Source organism: Propithecus coquereli, unplaced genomic scaffold, assembly GCF_000956105.1.
Source record: "Propithecus coquereli isolate 6110/MARCELLA unplaced genomic scaffold, Pcoq_1.0 Scaffold5, whole genome shotgun sequence".
NCBI lineage: Eukaryota > Metazoa > Chordata > Mammalia > Primates > Indriidae > Propithecus > Propithecus coquereli.
The window spans coordinates 10,972,619-10,994,706 of NW_012150840.1; the positions used below are offsets into that span (position 1 = coordinate 10,972,619).

At 41.7% G+C, this 22,088-nt stretch overlaps 1 protein-coding gene across 1 annotated transcript in view; it reads left to right on the top strand.

Moving 5' to 3' along the window:
* Positions 1-18,919: 18,919 nt before the first annotated feature.
* TTC9 (tetratricopeptide repeat domain 9) overlaps positions 18,920-22,088 on the top strand; it is a 32,095-nt gene continuing 28,926 nt past the window's right edge. Inside the window, exon 1 of the mRNA XM_012656105.1 lies at positions 18,920-19,497. Coding sequence (XP_012511559.1) covers positions 19,092-19,497 — 406 coding nt within the window. The 5' untranslated portion in view covers positions 18,920-19,091. The remainder of the gene's footprint in view (positions 19,498-22,088) is intronic.

A 22,088-nucleotide genomic window follows, 5' to 3' on the forward strand; every position in this document is an offset into this window, starting at 1 on the left:
ATTGTTAAAATTATGGTTTTTTGTGTCGAGTTTGTAATATTTGGATATTTAATTTTGGAAACCTTATATTCAACCCAGTTTAACAAGTTCTTTGTCTGGCCTAAGCATTGGAAGTAGCTGAGGAGGAAGAGGCAGGCAGAGCCAGTTACTGGTTGGCTCAGAGCCAAGCAGGGAGGTTTAATTTTTCAACCCTGAAGGTGCAGGAAAAGGACTGAGTCTTGGCCCCCCACTCCACAGCCTGGGAGAGCCCGGTGCCTCCCCGCACAGCAGAAGCCACCTTTGCCAGTTGCAGCCTCTGCCTCACCACGCAATATTCTATTGGATTTTCTTTTGGCTCCCAGAACCATGAGGATGGCTGGATTTCCTTCTTAGTGCCCAAATTTACCAGCACAAGAAAAAAAAAACAAAGCAAAATGCTTCACTTTTCTCTGGCCTTTTTTTTAACTGAAGAGAAGGCAACTACGGTAAAAATAACATTTTTAAAAAATAAATCCTGAGCATGGTACTCCCCTAAGCATCCAAGCTAATGGGCTGGACTTGGAAATGAATGCTTGGCCTGATTTTTAATGCTTTCCCCTTACCCATCTGATAGGTCCCAATTTACTAACTTTCCCCTTTTACAATTTACTTTACTTTCCCCTTACCCATCTGATGGGCCCCACAATAACTTTCAAACTGCTTTTTCAGCCCTCCATTCAGGTCAAACCATTCTCAATCTGAACTTTTCTCCAGACCTTCCCCCTCTTCTTTCACATACTAAGGTGGCCCTGACAATGCTACTACTTTATGAGTTAAATAATAGCCAGCTTAAAACAATGCAGTGCCTTTACTTCATAGCACAGGACAGTACTTGATGAAGATAGAACCAATCAGTCAACTACAATGCAATTTACTTGCTGAAAAATAGAAAGTAAAGGAAGATTGGAAGAAGAGAAAAAGAAAAGAGGTAAAGAAAGAAGGGAAGTTGTTAATAAACTCCCTCTATGTCAGGTAATACGTGCTTTCATGTTTGCCTCAATATTATCCTTAAACAGCCTCCTTAATCTCCACCAGTGAGCCTGACTTTTGATTTATTGGGGAAGTTTAGAGAGCCCTGAATTTCTGGTCTTGACAAGTCAGGTATTTTACATTCCCAGTGTAAGATTATCTGGTACACCTAAGAGATTTAAGTGGAAATGAAGTTGTATATTCATCCCAATTCTCTTCTTCTGTCCTATCTACCCTCGTGCCTAAATACCTCCCTCCCAGGCCCACACCACAGTCCTGAGTTTGCCAACAAAGCCTCAGCACCCTAAGTATGGAAGGGATAGGGCAGAATGTAAGAAAAGGAAATAAATAATGCATGATTACCTCGTCTGGTGAAAAATTGTTGCAGCAATAGCAGAATCTGCAGGAGTTCAGATGTAATTCTGCAGATCTGAAGAGATCGTGAATACAAGAGAAGTGAAAGAAAATCTGGCTACCACGAGGGGCTCCATGATTCTGAGCCCATATTCCATAGTTATCATAGAGAAACCAGAGTGATCCCACACAATTCAAACGTTTGTGGTCAGAGTGTGATTTGAGGTACATGGAAATAGCCACCTGCTCAGAAAGAGGTCTCTATTGCCAGGCCCAAAATGCCCCATTCACTCAAACCTTGATGACTTCCCAGTTCCAACATCATAACACCAAAGGAACCAAATTGTACCATTCGGGTACTCAGATACCTATTTTAATCAAAGCCTTGATAAAAAGGCTTTAGGGGCAGAGAGTAATGTCAGCAAGATGGTGGACTTGAAAGGTACAGTCCTTCCTTCCCCCACAGAGACACTGAGTTAATCAGTCACAGACTGGAATAACTCTGTGAGAACTCGGGAGACAGGTTGAGAGGCTACTGTACACAGTTCATTATAAAATCGAGAGTCCAGCAAAAGGGGTAGGAAAATTTGCAGCATTTGACATGCCCATCTGTGCCCTTCCTCCTATGTGGCATAGTGCTGAGCAACCAGGAAGAAATTTCCTTACACCAAAACTTCACCCTTGGGAAAAAAGGACCATGCAGTCAGTGTCTGGCTTATCTGAGGGATGCCCAAGGGGCTAGTTTTTTTCTCATCTGACAGAAACCAGTGACAGCACCAAAGCAGAGTTTGGAAGTCACTAAAAATAGAGGTGAGTGACAGCTTAGAGCTGCAGGTTTACAGGCAGACACCAGAGGAAGCAAGAGATCAGAAAAGGTTTGAGAGTCCTGGAGCCTCCAGCAGGGCTGATTGGTGAAGGTCTTCCCCTGCATGAAGCCAAAGACTGGAAAAGGTGGCTGTATTTCAAATGCCCAAACTCCAGCAAAAGACTATAAGACATATAAAGAAGCATAGAAAAATCACCCAATCAAAGAATCAATGTAAAAATCCAGGCTGAGCATGGTGGCTCATATCTGTGATCCTAGCACTTTGGGAGGTCAAGATGGGAGGATTGCTTGAGGCCAGGAATTCAAGACAAGCTTGGGCAATATAACAAGACTCCATCTTCACAAAAAATTAAAAAAAAATTAGCTGGGTGTGATACCACATGCTTGTAGTACCGGTTACTTGGGAGGCTGAGGAAGGAGGATTGCTTGAGCCCAGGAGTTCAAGATTACAGTGAGCTACCATCACACCATTGCACTCCAGCCTGGGTAACATAATGAGACTCTGTCTCTATAAATAGATAGATAGATAGATAAATCTCCAGAAATCAATCCTAAAGAAATGTGATCTATGACCTGCCCAAAAAGGTTTTAAAATAATTGTCATAAAGATGCTCAATTAGCTAAAAGAGAACACAGGCAGGCAACAAAATGAAATCAGGAAAGTGGTGCATGAATAAAATGAGATTATACACCATGATCAAGTGGGATTTATTCTCAAAATGTAAAAATAGTTCAACATACAAATATTAATCAATGTAATACACCACATTAACAGAAGGAAGGGGAAAAACCCATCCATGATCATTTTGATGCAGAAAAAGCATTTTAAAAAATTCAATGCATGATAAAAAAAAAATTCAACAGACTAGGAATGAAAGGAAACTACCTCAATATAACAAAAACTGTTTATGAAAAGATGACAGTTAACTCATACTCAATGGTGAAATACTGAAAGCATTTTTTTCTAAGATCAGGAACAAGGCAAGGATTCCCTCTCTATATTCAACATAGTGTTGGAAGTCCTAATCTAAGCAATTAGGCAAGTAAAAGAAATAAAAGGCATCCGAATTGTAAACGAGAAGTAAAATTACTTCTGTTCCCAATGACATGGCCTTATGTGTAGCAAACCCTAAAGACTCCAAAAACACCTGTTAGAACTAATAAACAAATTCAGCAACATTGCAGAATACAAAATCAACCTACAAAAATAAGTTGCATTTCTATAAAGTAACAATGAACAATTCAAAAAGGAAATTAATAAAACAATTTCATTTATAATCGCATCAAAACAGTAAAATACTTCAGAATAAAGTGAACAAAGGAAGTGAAAAACCTGTACACTGAAAACTACAAAACATTGCTGAAAGAAATTAAAGAAGATATAAATAAATAGAAAGGCATCACTTGTTCATGGATTGGAAGATTTAATATTGTTTAGATGTCCATAGTATCCAAAGCAATGTACAGATACAATGCAAACCTTATCAAAATACCAATGGAACTTTTTGCAGAAATAGAAAAATTCATCATAAAATTCATATGGAATCTCAAGAGACCTTGAATAACCACAATGATACAAAAATAACAAAGTTGGAGGACTCACACTTTCTGATTTCAAAACATGTTACAAAGCAACAGTAATCAAAACAGTATGGTACTGGCATAAACACAAACAAATAGACCAACAAAATAGAATACAGAGCCGAAAAATAAACCTTCAAAAAAATAAATAAATAAAATAAACCTTCATGTATATGGTCAAGTGATCTTCAAAAAGAGTGACAAAACCACTCAATGAGGAAATGACAGTCTCTTCAACAAATAGCGATGAGAAAACTAGATATCCACATGCAAAAGAATGAAGTTGGACTTTTTTCTCACACCATATACAGAAATTAACTCAAAATGGTTAAAGATTTGAGCATATTAATAAGACCTAAAACTAATAAAACTCCTAGAAGAAAACATAAGGGGAAATCTTCATAATATTTGTCTTGGCAATGATTTCTTGAATATGACCCCCAAAGCAAGGCAACAAAAGCAAAATTAGACAACTGGGACTACCTCAAACTTAACTTTTGTACATAAAAGGTCACAATCAATGGAGTGAAAAGGAAATCTATCAAATGAGAGAAAATATTTGCAATTCGTATCTCTGGTAAGGGGTTAATATCCAGACTATATAGAGAACTCCTACAACTCAACAACAAAAAAATCAGATAACTTGCTTTAAAAATGGGCAAAGCATTTGAATAGACATTTCTCCAAAGATGATATACAAATGTCCAACAAGTATATGAAAAGACCACAATGAGATATCACTTCACACCCATTAAAATGACTACTATTAAAAAAACCAGAAAATAGCAAATGTTGGTGGTGATGTAGAGAGGATGGAACACCTGTGCACTGTCGGTGGGATTGTAAAATGGTACATCCACTGTGGTTGCACCAGTATGGAGTTTCCACCAGTATGGAGTCCCCTCAACAAATTAAAAATAGAATTACCATATGGTCCAGCAATCCTGCTTCCAAAGGAATTGAAAGCAGAGTCTTGAAGAGATATTTGTACACCCATGTTCGCAGCAGTGCTATTCATAATAGCCAAGATGTGGAAGCAACCCAAACATCCATCAACAGAGGAATGGATAAGCAAAATGTGGTATATACATAAATGGAATATTATGTAGCTATAAAAAGGAAGGAAATCCTGTACATGCTGCAACGTGGATGAACCTTGAGGACATTTTGCTAACTGAAATAAGCCAGTCACAAGAAAGACAAATATTATTTGATTCCACTTATATGAGGTATCTGGAATAGTCAAATACATAAAAATGGAAAGTAAAATGGTAGTTTCCAGGGCTGGTTGGAGAGGGGAAAAGGGAGTTGTTCTTTAACAAATATAGAGTTCACATTTGCAAGATGAAAAAGTTCTAGAGACCTATTTCACAACAGTGTGAATATACTTAACACTACAGACCTGTACACTTAAAAATGGTTAATATGCTATTCATTTTCAATTCACGTATAACAGAAACTTCTATATAACCAAACTTGTATATAACTATAACTTCTCTAATTCTTTTTTCTTCCCTTAAAACTTTCAATCCTATTTTTCTTATGTAATTAAAATATTTCTTCAGTGTGTTTTGGTTCAGTGATTAGTTGTATTTACCTCACTCTTTCCATGGTTTGGTGATTTGCATAGAGTGTATACACTAATCAAAGTGGTCTGCATTCACTGTGGATAGGTTGAAGTCCCAATTGCAAGTGGATTTGTCTATAGCTTTCAGTAAGCATAATGTCAGACATGATTGCCATTCTTCAACAATATTTCCTCTTCACTTACGGAAAAAGACTTGAAGATAGTAATAAATGTGTTGTTTTAGCTTTTTGAGTGATGCTTTTTTGTTTGTCTGTCTTTAAAGAAAGTTATAATTTCTTATTTTCTGCTCCCATTCTTGATCTCTTTGGTTTCTTTCAGTTTGTGGATTTGTTCCACTTTTACAAACTCATAATTTGTGAGTTATCTTTTGAAAATACAGAATATAAAGTAAATTTTTTAAAAAGAGGATCCCTGAGCATCTGAAACAAAGGGGGTTTGTAGAATCACGAGGATAAAAAATTACTTTGATTGTCTTTCTCAAAAAAAATTTTTTTTAAATAAAAATGATTAATATGGTAAATGGTATGCCATGTACTTTTTACCACAATTTTTTAAAAAACACTATGGGGTTATGGGAGGAAGGAGGAGTTAGTGTTTAATGAGTACAGAGTTTCAGTTTTGGAAGATGGAAAGAGTTCTGGGAATGAATGGTGGTGATGGTTGCTCAATTGGAATGTACCTAATGCCAGTGAACTGTATACTTACAAAAAGGTTTTAGGATGGTAAATTTTGCTATGTGTATATTACCACAATTTTTAAAAAACAGTGAAAACAAAATAACCTGCAAATGTTACCATAACAATGAACTCACTTCAAATCTAAATTGTGTTCCACTTTCCCTGGTACAGCACCTTCAGAATCCATTACATAAATATTCCCATAGGTTTGCTAATATAAATAAGTAAAATACTTGGGGCGGAGGGAAGGCTGTGGGGTAGCTTACAAAATTATCAGTTATCTAGCTGGATAACTAGACTCAGGGCTACATAGGCAGGAAGAGTGCCCCAAATTATGCTATTTAAATAACATTGCAGTACAAACAGCATGTTACCTCTACCAGGCACTGGAAGCTGTAGCCTGTGTTCCTACCACCAGAGTCTGTCACTGGCAACACTGTCAAAGCAGTTCACAACTCCTTTCCCCAAAGGATTAAGAAACCAAGGAACCATAAAGTAGAGATTGACAGAACAATCTTATGAATACTTCCTATTACCAGAGTAGCTTCAAAGAAATGTTCCAGGACCCAATGACATTTTAATATCTTAAAAATGCAAGCTAATACTTCTCTATTTTAAAAGTAGGAAGTTAAATTTATAGAAAAACAAAAAACCTAAAGAGCTTTGAGCTCTAAATTCCTTTCAGTGCCTTGACCTTTGTAATAAAAATTCATACTTTGTACATTATTGTACATTATTATACATTATCAGTGGTTAACTTACTTTGTTTTGTCTTTTCTTTTGATACTAAACAAATGCACTCTTTCATTGGCTAGGTACAATAAAAATATACAATACCTTCTTCTCTTTTGAGGTAGCCAGCCTCCAAAATGTCTCCCCAACATTCCTCACTTCCTGCTATCCACATCCTGTGTAGTCCACTATCAACTAGTACCAGGATTAGTTCATGTGACCAAAACAATACAGTTGACCCTTGAACAACATGGGTTTATACTGAACGGGTCCATTTATATTCAAATTTTTTCAATAAATACACTGGAAAAAAATTTGGAGATTGGCAGCAATTTGAAAAAATTCGTAGGCAAAATACATAGCCTAGAAATATCGAAAAAATTACGAAAAAGTGTGTCATGAATGTATAAAATATATGTAGATACTAGTCTATTTTATCATTTACTACCATAAAATACACACAAATCTATTCTTAAAAGTTAAAATTTGTCAAAACTTATGCACACAAACATTTACAGACTACATATGATGCCATTCCCGGTGGGGAGAAGTGTAAACATGTGTAAAGATGTAGTATTCAATCGTAATTGCATAAAATTAACTATAGTACATATATACTGTACCACTGTAATAATTTTGTAGCCACTTCCTGTTGCTAGTGCTGTGAGCTCAAGTGTTGTGAGTACCTGCTTAAACCACTGTGTGATGCTATCGTCTCTGCATAGGCAGTTCATCTCTCCAGGAAACTGTATACCGCAGTAAAAAGTAACCTCTCACAATACAGTTCTCCAGTATTTTTCATCATGTTTAGTACAATACTATAAACATCGAGTAATACCATGGAACCCAAACAAAGTGCCACTAGTAATGCTGGAAGGGCTCCCAAGAAGCAGAGAAAAGTCATAACATTATAAGAAAAAGTTGAGTTCCTTGATATGTACTGTAGATTGAGGTCTGCAGCTGTAGTTTTCTGCCATTTCAAGAAAAAGGAATCCAGCACAAGGACCACTGTAAAAAAAAAAAAAAAGGAAATTTGTAAAGCTATTGCTGCAGCTATGCCAGCAGACATGAAAACCTTGTAGTTTTTGCAAAATATCTTTTTATTTTGTATTTAAATGTAGCTTTTATGTGGGTGTAGGATTGCTATCAGAAAGGCATACCGATAGGCTCTAATATGATTTGAGAAAAAACGAAGTCGTTATATGACAACCTAAAGCAAAAGGAACGTGAAGGATCTAAAGTTGGAGAATTTAATGCCAGCCAAAGATGGTTTGATAATTTTACAAAGAGATTTGGCTTTTAAAAAATGTCACGATAACAGGACAAGCAGCTTCTGCCAAATAAGAGGAAGCAGACAAGTTCCCAGATGCCATTAGGAAAATCATTGATGAGAAAGGATATTGCCTGAAAAAGTTTTTAATGCAGAGGAAAGTGCCCTATTCCAAAAAAAAAAAATGCCACAAAGACATTTATTAGTAAGGAAGAGAAGTGAGCACCAGGATTTAAGGCAGGAAAGGAGAGGCTAACTCTACTGTTTTCTGCAAATACGGTTGGGTTTATCATCAGGAATGACCTTATCTATAAAGCTGCTAACCCTCAAGCCTTGAAAGGAAAAGATAAACACTAGCTGCTAGTCTTTTGGTTGTACAACAAGAAGGCCTGGACAAGGAGAACACTTTTTCTGGATTGGGTCTATTGATGCTTTCCCCTGAAGTCAGGAAGTACTTTGCCAGTAACAGACTGTTTTTTAAAGTTCTTTTGGATATTGGACAATGTCCCTGGTCACTTAGAACCCCCTGAGTTCAACACCAAAGGCATCAAAGTGGTAACTTGTCTCTAAATACAACATCTCTAATTCATCCTCTGGATCAGGGGGTCATAAGGACATTTAAGACTCAATACACACGGTACTCTATTTAAAGGATTGTCAATGCTATGAAAGAGAACCCCAATGGAGAGAACATCATGAAAGTCTGGAAGGATTATACCATCGAAGATGTCATCATTGTTACAGAAAAAGCTATGAAATTAAAGTTTTGCTGATCAGTAGTGGGATTGCACCTGTAAATAGCCACTGCACTCCAGACTGGACAGCAGAGCAAGACCCCATCTTTAATTTAATTTAAGAAAAGAAAAGATCATGAAAACCATAAAGCCCAAAACAATAAATTCTTGCTGGAGAATACTGTGTCCAGGTGTTGTGTGTGACTTCATAGGATTTAGAACAGAGGCAATCAAGGGAATCATGAAAGAGATTATGGATATGGCAAAAAAAAAAGGGTAAGGGGTGAAGGGTTTCAAGGTATGGGTCTGGAAGAAATTCGAAAGCTAACAGACACCACACCAGAGGAATTAACAAAAGATGACATGATGGAATCGAGTGCTTCTGAATCAGTACCAGACTATGAGGAAGAAGATGCAGAAGCAGCAGTGCCAGAAAACAAGCTGACATTAAGCAATCTGGCAGAAGGTTCCAATCATTCTAGGCTGCTTTTGGCTTCTTTTATGCCATGGACCCTTCTATGATACGGGCACTGAAACTAAAGCAAACGGTGGAAGAAGGATCGGTACTATTTAGAAACATTTTTAGAGAAATGAAAAAGCAAAAAGGTCAGACAGAAACTATAATGTCTTTCCATGAAGTTACACCAAAAAGTGCCTCCCTCTCCTGCCTCCACCTCTCGGACTCTGCCAGCCCTGAGACAGCAAGACCAGCTCCTCCTCCTCCTCCTCTGTACTCAATGTATAGACAGGAGGATGAAGACCTTTGTGATAATCCATTTCCACTTAATGAATAGTAAATGTACTTTCTATTCCTTATGATTTTCTTAATAGCATTTACTTTTCTCTAGCTTACTTTAAGAATACAGTATATGATACAAATAAAATAAAATATGTGTTAATCAATTGTTTATCAGTAAGACTTCTGGTCAACAGTAGGCTATTAGTAGTTAAGTTCGGGGGGAGTCAAAAGTTATATGAGAATTTTCTGCACAAGAGTCAGTGCCTCTGACCCCCATGTTGTTCGAGGGTCAGCTGTACATCAGAAGTGATTACATGTCATTTCTGGGAATAGGTTTTAAAAGATTATGGATCTCTTAGATCTCTTACTCTAGGGGAAGCCAGGTACCATGTTATGAGGACACCCTGGAGGCTATGGAGAGGAACTAAGATGTTCAGCCAGCAAGGACAGAGGCCTGCCAAAAACTATGTGAATATACTCGGAACTGGAACCTCCTCCAGTAGAGCCTTCGGATCACTTCAGTCCCGGCCAACGCTTGACTGCAACTTCTTAAAAGAACTTCAGCCATAACCACCCAACTAAAAAATTTCCACAGAAACTAGGGGATTGTTTCAAAATAATAGGTGATAAATTAAGCTGCTAAATTGTGGGGTAATATGTTACACAGCTACAGATAACTAATATATCTCTCTAACATTTCTGTAAGGAAAAAAAGCAGAGAGTGTGTGTGTGTGTGTGTGTGTGTGTGTGTGTGTTGGGGGTTGGGGAGGTGTTCAGAAAAGGACTGCTAAAATGTTAAATGCCTGCTGAGGTAAGCCCAAGGTCACAGTTTCAGAGTTTCACATATATTATCAGAAAAGGAACAATGACCAAAAAACCCACATACTTAACAACTTCACATACCAACCACAGAGCAGGTCTCAGTACTTTGCCATATCAGCTGCTGCTAAGTAGATGGAATTTGAGGGCAAAAAGGTCCAATTAGCTCCAAATTAGCCTGAAATTTTACCATTAGAGATTAATTTCACTGGCTCTTATAGATGAGGTATTTAAAATTCTCCTGGAAGGCAGTACATCTTAAAATAGCATTTCTAATAGGGTCATGACAGGAAATAAAATCTAACTCTAATGGTTCATCTGAAGAGACTTCTAACATGGAGACTATTTATAGAAGTGCGGGCATGGCTAGAAAAATCAGAAAAGAGTGTTGAAGGATCCAGAGACTAGCAAAACAGGGACGATATTTAGGCAAAAGAAAAAAAATTGTGTTACCAGAGCCCACTGGGAAGTGGACCCAACAGGAGGGGCCAGCTAATCATAACTATAATAGTGATGGCACACGGCCAAAACCAAGGGCCAAAGTGGGCATGGAGAGGGGAGAAAGTATGTTATTCTCTCTTCTCTCATCTTCCAGTCGCACGTTGGTGCCTCCCTTTCCCAAAGCCGACCTGCAGCAAGAGGGCAAAGGAGCCCAGTTGGTGCAGGAGTCAATCTCATCTCCTAGGGCACAAAGCCAACAGAAAAAAGCGGGGAATGGATGGTGGAGGGTGGCACAGAGTTAGAGCATCTTCAGATTGGAAAGAATAAAAGATCATCCAGGACAGTCCACCAGGCAGTCTGCATAAATTCTCTTTATTTCACTCCTTAGCAGGAGTACCAAAAACTCCAATGGTGGCAAAAAGTATAGCCTTTGGAGTCAGGCAAGCCCATTTCCAAACTGTGGCTTTGGGAAAATTACCTAACCTCTGAAAACCTCAGGTTTCTTCTTTGTAAAGTGAGTATTGTAATAGCCTCATGGGGTTGGGGTGAAATTAAATAATAGAATATACACAGAAGTGGGGAGACTGGCCTTCTCTCTGCCAGGGAAGCTATTGGTTTAGTTAAGCACAAAAGATCTGATGCACCAGGTTCACACTGCAGCCTGACTTTCAACTAGTTAACCAGCTGGGCATGGTGGCTCGTGCCTGTAATCCCAGCTATTCAGGAGGCTGAGGCAGGAGGATCACTTAAGGCCAGGATATTTATTACTTAAATATCCCTCAACTGAAGCCTGGTGAAATATATTCTGATGCACCCATATAGTATATAGCTACATTTTTAAATGTAGCAGTTCTATATACACCGAAATACAATCATTTCCAAGATAACACTTGCAATTGAAGATAGATTGATTGATTGATTGATTGACAGATAATCTCTATCTCTTGAGCGATACATAAAAACAAGGAACAGTGGATGCCATTGGAAAGGATTTAGGGGATTGGCGCCAGGGGCAAAAGGAAAACTTACTTTTTTAAATGTAGCAGTTCTATATACACCGAAATACAATCATTTCCAAGATAACACTTGCAATTGAAGATAGATTGATTGATTGATTGACAGATAATCTCTATCTCTTGAGCGATACATAAAAACAAGTAACAGTGGATGCCATTGGAAAGGATTTGGGGGATTGGCGCCAGGGGCAAAAGGAAAACTTACTTTTAATATTAATATATGCTATTATATAGAGTACTGTTTGAATTTTTTTCCATGTATGTGTACTATCTTTTTTTTTTTTTTTAAAAAACAACTTCCTTGACACCAAGAATCTTTAGAGCTGATGTCTTATATTCTGTTTATTCCACAACCATCACAGAATGCTTACTAATAGTATAGGGGCTGGGGCTACATGAAGAATAAGACACAATCCCTGCTTTCAAATAGCAGCAATCTAGTTGTGGAAACAAATCAAGCAGACAACCATTATGCAATGTAGTAAGTGTGGCTTATCTTATTTTCTTTATTTAAAATTTGAAGACACACATAAACACCTAGGCTCACTTACACTCCCCTTTTCCACTACACTTACCACATTCCCGTATCCTATGTATTTTATTTATTTTTGATGATTATTGTCAATCTCCCCCCACACCATGAAGAAGAGAATTTTTGCCTGTTGTGTTCATTGATACCCAATTCCTGAAAGGGTGACATTTGTCAATAGAAATTTTATGGAATGAATGTTCAATAAGCGCTATGCAATACAGAAGTATGAACGTAACAGAAGGAACACCGAACTTGTATATGGAGGTCAACGAGGCTTCACAGTGGAGGTGACACCTGTGCTTAATCTTTCAGCAAATCTGGGTGACTTGGACTGAAAAACCTAATGTTCTAAGACCAAGCAAATGAGAAACGTGAAAACATGAAACACACAAGGAATTTCAGGTGCAAAGGCATAGAGATGTGACTGGTACATATGGAAAACTAAAGGTGTAGCAATAAATATTATTGATAACTGCTTAAGCTGGGTGATAGGTTCTTGAAGATTTGTTATACTACTCTTTCTTTTGTGTATGTTTAAATTTTTCCATAATACAAATTTAGGAATAAATAAACTATTTTTAATGAATGGGAAAAGAATGGAAAAAGAACTTCTCTCTTCCAGTGTCTATATATAAATCTCAAGGAAAACTCTGATTTTCTCTACTTGGTTTGTGTGCTCCACCCTGAAGCAACACTATGGTGTAAGAAGATGGAGTAACACGACTGGTTCACACCTGGAATAGGTGCTAGCAAGGGGAGCGGGGAGGGAGCGAGAGGACACAAGGAAACAGTTCTGCCAGACCACATGGAATAGGGGAGGAAAGAGTGGCCTAAGGAAGGCCTGATAGCAGATCTTCAAATAACTGATATCATGGCCTCCAAGAAGGGCTACAATTGATATTGGAGATGGGCATTTAGAGAGTGGATTGGGTGGTAGGAGAGAGTGGGGTTAGGTAAAGAGGCTTCATTTTGCTAAATAAGGCCAGGCTGAACTAGCCTCTGGAATTACAGAGAAATTTGTTGCTGGGTGGGGGTGGGGGGCAGGAAGTGGAGAGAATGAAAATATGAAGCTCCTATTAGCTACATCTAGGCACAAAAGAGTTAAACAAACAAGAAAAAACACCTACGTTTCTACAGAGGGTTATTGGAAGATTGAATACGGATAACAAATGATGATGGAAATGCTGTCATTTTCTCAGGTAAATTGTGAAGTTCAACGCAATTAGAAAAACATCCCCAAAATAGCTTTGATTTGGTTGGCATGTGACCAAACCCTGAAGAGCTCAGATTAGTAAAAAAGATATTCAAATATACGTCTCGCATATGCTCAAGAAACTGAGCTGAAGGAAGAGACAAAGCAGCACGAGCCATCTGTGTAGGTGGTATGCAAGCTCCAGAGTGAGTCTGGAAAGAAAGGGGGCTCCAATCTTCCAAGACCAGGGGGCAGCAAGAGTCACAGACTCCAAGAAGCAGAAACAAGATCCAGATCCAAGGTAGATACCACGCCTGACCCATAAAGCCATCAGGAACATTGCCCCTTCTGCTGTTTACCACACAAAGTTCTTTCCTTCAAAATAGTTCCACACACATCTTTTCTAAGAAATCTTCCAGCATGTCTCAGCAGTAATGAGTTATTCCATCAGTGGTATGATCGTCCCTGAGATTCACTGGCATGTGCTCAGGGCTGTCCTGTTGGGAAAGAAAGGAGAGGTTTTGACGACATTGGGCCAGGAGTACTAGAAACCTGTTGCGGCCCAATCATCTTTCTCCTTTGTGAAGTTCGTGAGAAATCCATATGGCAGATGAGAAATCCAAATAACACTTTATATTCACCTGAATAAATGCCCAATTTCTTAGTGCAGGACTCTCTTTTAAAAACAAAGTTGGAAGGGAAGAGAGGATGGGTAAATTCACACCTAATGGGTACGGTGCATGATGCCTGGGGGTTGGGCACGCTTGTAGCTCCAACTTGGGTGGTACAAAGGCAATATATGTAACCAAAGCATTTATACCCCCATAATATTCTGAAATCAAAAGAAAAAAAAAAACAAAGTTGGAACAAGCAGTCTACACCAAAGACCTTCAAGGGCCTTTCCATCTCCATGATACACCAAAATCTTCTCACCCGCTGTCCTGACACATTCGACGAGAGATGCAAGCCAAAAAAAAATTATCCTTGGCAATACATTTGAGGAAGAGAAAACAAGATGGCCAGATCCCAATAGAAAGCCCTAACTCAGCTTACCTATTTCTCCTACATGAGGTAGAAGAGAAAGCTGAATGAAGGTTCATAATTCTGCTCCTGTTAAATGTAGACCAGTTGATTTCCTGGAATCTGATCAATTTACTGAACAACTTCACCTAGGTGAAAACTAGGAGAGAAGGGGACATATGAAACTTACCTTTCCTCTAAACACTTGCTCCCAATATGTGGGCCATGGACCAGCAGTATCAGCACCACCCGACAGCTTGTTAGAAATGAACAATCTTGGGCCCTGCCCTAGATTAACAGACTCAGAGATCTGCATTGTAAATCTTCAGGCGATTCATACACACATTAAAGTTTGAGAAGCACTGAGTTTTTGACTCCTAAATTCATGCTCAATTTTCCTTCAGTTGGATCTTTGCTTACTTCCTAAAATAGTGCTCTACATATGGTCAAGAGTTAATGAAGGAATGTTTTAGAAATTCTCATTGACATCTATTTAATTCCATTTGAAAGGAGGAGATCATTTCTGAAAAGCCAGAACACATGTACCAATGAGTAGCTTAGACAGAGACAGAAGCATACTAAAAACAAGCAAACAAAACAATCCTAGACATGCACACGCAACTCTGCAGAGTGGGACAGATGGGCATCGTAAATCTCCTCTCATTCCATTCCCCCGCCCAGAGTATTCCCATCCTTTCTCATTCATGCTCTCCTTCATCCAAGCTAGAACTAAGCTCTTGTGTCGAGTTCTGCTTCATACACAGGGTAGTACTACATGGGTCACATGTCTCTTGCAGCCCTGTCCTCAAACCCAAAATCTGAGAATGAGATACTGTACTGTTAAGCCAGGACACAGTGGGAGAACAAAAAGCAATTTGGCACATCAGTACTTCTCACCTTTAAATGGTTGTGACCATCGTGACCCAATTCATGTCTTATTTCTGACAGTAGCCAAATCCCAAGCCTAGATCTTCGTCCAATATTTGCCTGCTGGATCTCTTCCTACCTAAGTGACGTTAATCACCGGGAACAACGAAAATAGAGAACATCCCAACCCCCAATTTCTTCTCTTTGCTTTACTTGATGCAATACTTTAAAGTAAAAAGGGCCAGGGGTTGGCAAATATTTATGGCTTAACTGGAGTTCTGCCACACAACATTATTATGGGATCCAATAATGACAGGATTTAACGAGCAATAATTAAAGTTACCATCTGTCGAGTACTTACAGTGTGCTCCACCACAACCCTATGAGGTAAGTAGTATTCCTATTTAATGAGTTAGGAAATTTGAGGTTTTCAGAAGTTGAGTAACTTGCCCAGGAAGTAGCAAAGATAGAATTCCAGCCCACACCTGTCTGAGTCCAAAGCCTCCTAACCACTGAACTGATATGATGTCTCACTTATGAAAAACCACTGCAAACTCACTGTCTGAGTAGAGGATCATTTACCCTTTCTGGGGCTAATATGAGGATCAAATGGTATTAAAGATGTTAAAGCACTTAGAAAAGTAAGGAACTATAAAACGTAAAGTATAATTTAGTACATTAAAATTGTATCCAACTAAAAGCCCTCAGTTCTCCATATATGTCAACTCTGCATGTGAAAAATATTCACTCCTATAATTAAAGATATCTCAGTTAATTCAACATATTTTTTTTTTTTTTTGAGACAGAGTCTTGCTCTGTCACCTGGGTAGAGTGCTGTGGCGTCAGCAACCTCAAACTCCTGGGCTCAAGCGGTCCTCCTGCCTCAGTCTCATGAGTAGCTGGGACTACAGGTGCGAGCCACCATGCCCGGCTAATTTTTTCTATTTTTAGTAGAGACAGGGTCTCGCTCTTGCTCAGGCTGGTCTGGAACTCTTGACCTCGAGCGATCCTCCCACTTCAGCCTCCCATAGTGCTAGGATTACAGGAGTGAGCCACCATGCCCGGCCACATTTTGCATTTATTAAATGAGAAAACATTTTTTTAAAGTTCACCTTTGATGTTGGCAAGGATGCTGTGAAACTAGTACATTGCTGGTGGGAGCCCAAGTTAGCACGATCTTTCTAAAAAGCAAGTTGACAATGTGTTTCAAGACTTTCTTAAAAATTGACATAATAATTACTTGTAAGGAAAAAGTAAACTAGGACAAAAACTCAAGTATAAAGATAGTTAAGAACATAGATTCCGGAGCCAGATTGTTTGGATTTAAATCCCAGCTCCACTACTTACTAGCAGTGCGATTTCAGGCAAGTCTCTGTGACTTGGTCTAAAACATGGATGATAATAACACTTATGTCACCGGGCTGTTATGAGGATCAAATGAATTGTTATATGTAAAGTGCTTAACCTGATGCTTGGCACAATATAAGTGGTACCTATTTTTTTTTTATTATTTCCATGTTATTTATAAAAGTAAAATCTGTCTGTCAAAAAATGGTTACACACACTACGGTACACATACAGTGGAATATTATACAGCCCTTAAAATTAGGCTGTAAAAGAATTTTTTAATCAAATATAAAGTAAAAAAAGCAGAAAAACAATTATGCATATTGTCCCATATCACTTATATTTGTTAAAAGAGCATTTTGTACAAATATAGATGCCTAGAAAACAACTGGTAGGAATTATATCAAAATATTAATTAAAAAATATAACTGGGTGTAGGCTGGGGGTTTCTTCTTTATACTTTTCCTTATTTTCCAAAATCTCTAGAGCGGTGCTTCACACTACTTTAATAGGCATATGAATCTCCTGGTAATCTTGTTGAAATGCAGCTTCTGGGTCAGTAGGTCTAGGATTTTGCAGATTCTGCATTTCTAACAGGCTCCTGGGTGATGCTGATGCTACTGGCCCAAGGCCTGCACTTTGAGTGGCAAGGCTTTAGAGCAGTGCATCTGAATGAGTCCATTGCTGGACCCAACCCCTAGAGTTTCTGATTTAGTAGCTCTAGAGCAGGACCCTAAAATTTGCATTTCTAACATTTTCCCAGGTGATGCTGACACTGTAGGTCTGGGAACCACGCTTTGACAACCAGTGCTTTTTAGATTATAATTTTTTCTTAGCATTGTGAAGGAGGGGAGAGCATTAAAAAATATGTCAGCCTTCTCCATTGCCTACAAAATCAAATCCAACATCTTCATCCAAAAGCCACCATAATCCAACCCAATCATTTCTCACTATTTCTCTTTAGGCCACAAAATCAAACCGCCATGTCCTAAACACACTTGAGATTTCAAACATCAGGACTTCTGCTCCATTTCCTCACTCTGGCTATCACTTCCTTGTATTTCCTTAAGCCCAAAACCCTCCTCATCCTTCAAGGCCCTCAAATGTTATTTCCTCCATAAACTCTCCTGATCCACCTGTACTCAAAAAGCCACCCGTCCCTCCCCTCCCAGGGGCTCCACAGCACCTTCTATTCCTCCCCAGTAAGACCTACCAATCTCCACCTGGTCCAGTGACTCTACCGGTGGACGGTGTATGTCCCCCTGTAGACTGGGAGTTTCTTGAGGTCCGGGGAGTGATTTCCCTATCTTCCTCTGCCTCTTGCCTTTAGCAAATCCCCAACAAACAGCTGACACTCAGGGTTGACTGAAAGAATGAGGGAAGGAATGGAGCCTCGGAGCAAGGGCACGGAACTGTCCTGTAAATGGAAACTAGACCGTGTGCACGCCAAGCACGATGACCCACGGTAACAGGTGTTTTCCATCTCTGATGTCTGTGATCCATTCTGCACAGCTGCGCACACACACAGCGTCAGCACACATCGGCTCCTGGGACACAACGCCCCACACGCTGAAGTGCACACCGTGTTCTGGACGCCCCAGCGGCCACACACGCGGAGACACACCTCGGCGACAACCTGGATCCACAAAAAGGAGGCCCTGACCCCTTAAAAATATCAATGCCTTACTGCAAAGAACAAGAAGCTATGGCTTGTTCCTACGTCCCTTGCTCCCCGCCGCATCTTTTCTTTTTAGTTTTTAAGAAATCTCTTGAGGGTGAGTCTGCATGTGTGTCGTCGCTGCCGCTCCCCCTGCCTAAACACACACACACACACACACACACACACACACACACACACACACACACGACTTCCCCCGTTCGTCTCTTTCAGATAGGTGCGTCCCGAGGGCTAGATTGAATGGGAAAGAGCGGGGCTGTCTTTGTCATTAATCTTCCCCTCCTTCTGGCGAGCCAAGCCTCTTCCGGGTCAGCGACAATCACCGCCACCCCAATCAGGTCCGCCGTCCCCCCATACCCATAGCCCCGGAGCGCGCCAGGACCGGGTCGCCGCCGCCGGCAGGTTGCGGGAGGGGAGGAGGGCGGGGAGGAGCGCGGGCGGCGCGGGAGTGGGGGAGGGAGCAAGGAGGGGGAGGCAATCCGAGGAGGAGGAGGAGGACGGCGACCAGGAGGAGAGAGCAGCCTCCGGCGGCTGGCGAGGAGAATGGGAGTGCGGGGCGCCAGACCGCCGCGGGGTGTCACGGCCGCGGCGAAGCCTGCGAGGCGCGGGGCCGGCGCCCGCCGCTTTTAAACCCAGGAGGGCGCGGCGGCGGCTGGGATCGCGGCGCGCGGGGCGCCTGGGCGGCTGCCGAATGGAGAGGAAGGGCTCGGCGGCAGGGGCCAAGGGGAACCCGAGCCCGCCCGCGGCCGGCGAGGGGCAGCGGCCACCGCCGCCTCTGTGCGTCCCGGGCAGCGGCGGAGGGGCCCCCGCGCGGGGCCAGGCTGGGGCGGCGGCCGAGCCGGCCGAGCTCATCCGGCGCGCGCACGAGTTCAAAAGCCAAGGGGCGCAGTGCTACAAGGACAAGAAATTCCGCGAAGCCATCGGCAAATACCACCGGGCGTTGCTGGAGCTGAAGGGGCTGCTGCCGCCCCCCGGGGAACGGGAGCGGGACTCGCGCTCGGCCTCCCCGGCCGGGGCCCCCAAGCCCGGCCGCCTCTCGGAGGAGCAGAGCAAGACAGTGGAAGCCATCGAGATCGACTGCTACAACAGCCTGGCAGGTGAGCCGCGCCGCGCCCCTGGCCCCTCCTCCCCCTGCCCTGCCGCCCGCCGCCCGGCGCGGGTCCCCATTCCACCGCACGGTCCCTCCGCGTCCCGGCCGACCCCTGCGGCGCGTCCGCGGCGCTCACTCCCCTGCTGTGACTGTGCTGCTCCGGGGAGGAGAACCCCGGAGGGAGGCGCTTTGGAAAAAGTGTGACTTTCAGGATTATGCCTCCCAAAGGCCGTAGTCACCTCGTGTCCCTTCCCAGGCATACATCGTAAAATCTCACCTATAAATGACTGGACAGACAGAAGGAGACCCAACTGGCCTGGCGGTGGCTGCTTCTGCTATTGCTCACCAGTGGACCTGGGTCCAAAATGCGGAGGCAGCGCCCAGGGTGGGCCCCGGCACCCACCACTAGCCTGCGGGTGGGTCCCAAGGGCGGCCTCGCACCTGTCTGCTCTCCTCAAGGTATCGCTGGCATGAGAGTTGGCTCTCACCTTCCCCCCACCTAACCTCATGCCTGTGGGTAAGGTCCTTCCCCAAGTGCTTTGGCCTCAGTAGCAAAAAAGAGTTTGCCACCATGCCTTCAGCATCTTGAGCAAAATGGATTCCAAAATGCCACTTTCTTCTCTCTGAGCTCTGCTGGGGCTCCTGGTTGCCAGGTGAAGTCGGCAATCTCAAAGGGAACCTGGCTGGTGGTTGCGCTTGAGCTGTGCTGTCTTCTTGCTCCACGCTCACCCAGTCTAGCATCAGTCCTCTCGCCAGGGCTGCTAGGGGTGAGGGAAAAGGGGGCCCTTCTATTGGGAGAGAAAGCTGTACATTCCAGAGTTCACTTCTGGAGGAGGATCAAAATCAGGCATTTTTTTAAAAATTGAACTAAAGCGCAGGAAAATTTAAAGTCTAAAATAGGAAGAGTCTGGCCCTTCTCAGGGCCTTCCCATGAAAAGGTGGGAGAGGTAATGGCCTTATATTTGAAAAGCATTCTCTCCTCTTCTCCTGTCCCACTTGGTGAGATTTTGGCATGGTCGGCCTTCTCTGGCCAAATAAAAGGCCATTTCTCCTAGTCCCTAACCCTCGAAGTTGCCTAAACTAGCTATAGCTATGGACGGTTAGAGCAGGGTCAGGTTGGAAGTGCGACTGGGTGTGGCTGGGGATGGTGGATGTGGGGCCCAGGCAGGGGGGTTGAAAATAAATACTGATAATTCTGCTCTGTTCCTGAGTGCAGATCGCCTCTGCTCCCTTTGAGGTTTCTGGTGCCAGCACACCTCTGCCCTCCCATGATGCCATGTCCAGTCTCATCTTTAATAGGGCAAAACCCAGGCCAGGGAAGCACTTTGTAAATTGTAAAGTAGTTTACAAACTTAAAGGATTAATAGTGATAGTAGTAGTAGCTGCAGTTGTAGAAATGGTGGGGCTGATAGCAGTACTAGTCGTCATGGCAGCAGATGAAGTAGCAGTACGGCAAAAATGGAGTATTTCAATCCATTAGGAGACACAGCTTGATTCCCTTTATTTCCCGTAAATGTCTAGCGTGCTGGCTGCTGCCCGATGAATAGTTAAAGGGCAGCGCAGCCAGGGGTGGAGGAAGAGTCACTCTGGATCGCTAATACAGGATCTTGGAGTGGTAATGGAGTCTTATATTCAGAATTATCCATGGACATTCTAGGGCTGCCCCTCACCCCACGCTTTTGGCTGCCGTCCAGTGGCTAGCACTGCCTGCCCTCCTCCACCACAGAAGTGGTTACATTTCCATGGTGAAACTGAAGATGTGTCCTTGGCCAGGCTGGCCCAGTCAGGGCGGGGCTGAGATCTAGACATCTCCTGCACTTCCGTCCCCACCCTACGCACACTTTGGAAAACTTCAGTGGGGAAAGAATGGAAAACAGCAATAGCAGATTTTCCCCTCTGCTGCCTTCTCCAGTGCCCACCACTTATTAATATTATTAGTTAACTGTGTGCACTGTTAGGCGTCCTACATATTAATACATTGTCTTTTTAAATCTTTATAATCTATATAAAAGAAAGATGATCATCAGTTTTGCAGAGAAAAAGCCCAAGGTTCCAGAGCCATTCTTCTGCAAAGGCAATGTTCTTGTCATAATACTTTGATGCACCAAGTCGGCACCCTCTGGGCGTATCTCCCTCGAGCCCAGTTTCGGGTGGGCTCCAAAGCCCTGCACTTTGTAAATCCTTTTGGGAGCACTCAGCTCTGGTAACCAGGAGAAAGAAACACAGCACTTTGCTTCAAGGTTCTAATAGGGCTATTGCCAAATGTCAAGTTTCACAAAAGAAAGAAACTAGTGATTACAAGCTGAACTGTCTTGTCGAAGCCAAAATCTGTATCCTGTATAGAAAATTCGGATGGGAAGAAGGGTCCACACACAAGTCACTTTAGGTAGAAATAGAAGTCTGATTTGGTTTCCTTCGGGACAATGCATAAAATCTGTGACCACTATCTCAGAAGTCCTAGCTAATAGGAAAGTATCCTTTCTTGTTGGATTATAAAAGTAATTGATACCTATTTTCTTTTAGAAAATACCAAAAAGTTTAAAGAAGAAAATACAGAATTACCTCTAATCCCATCACCTAAAGAAATGCATTTTGGTG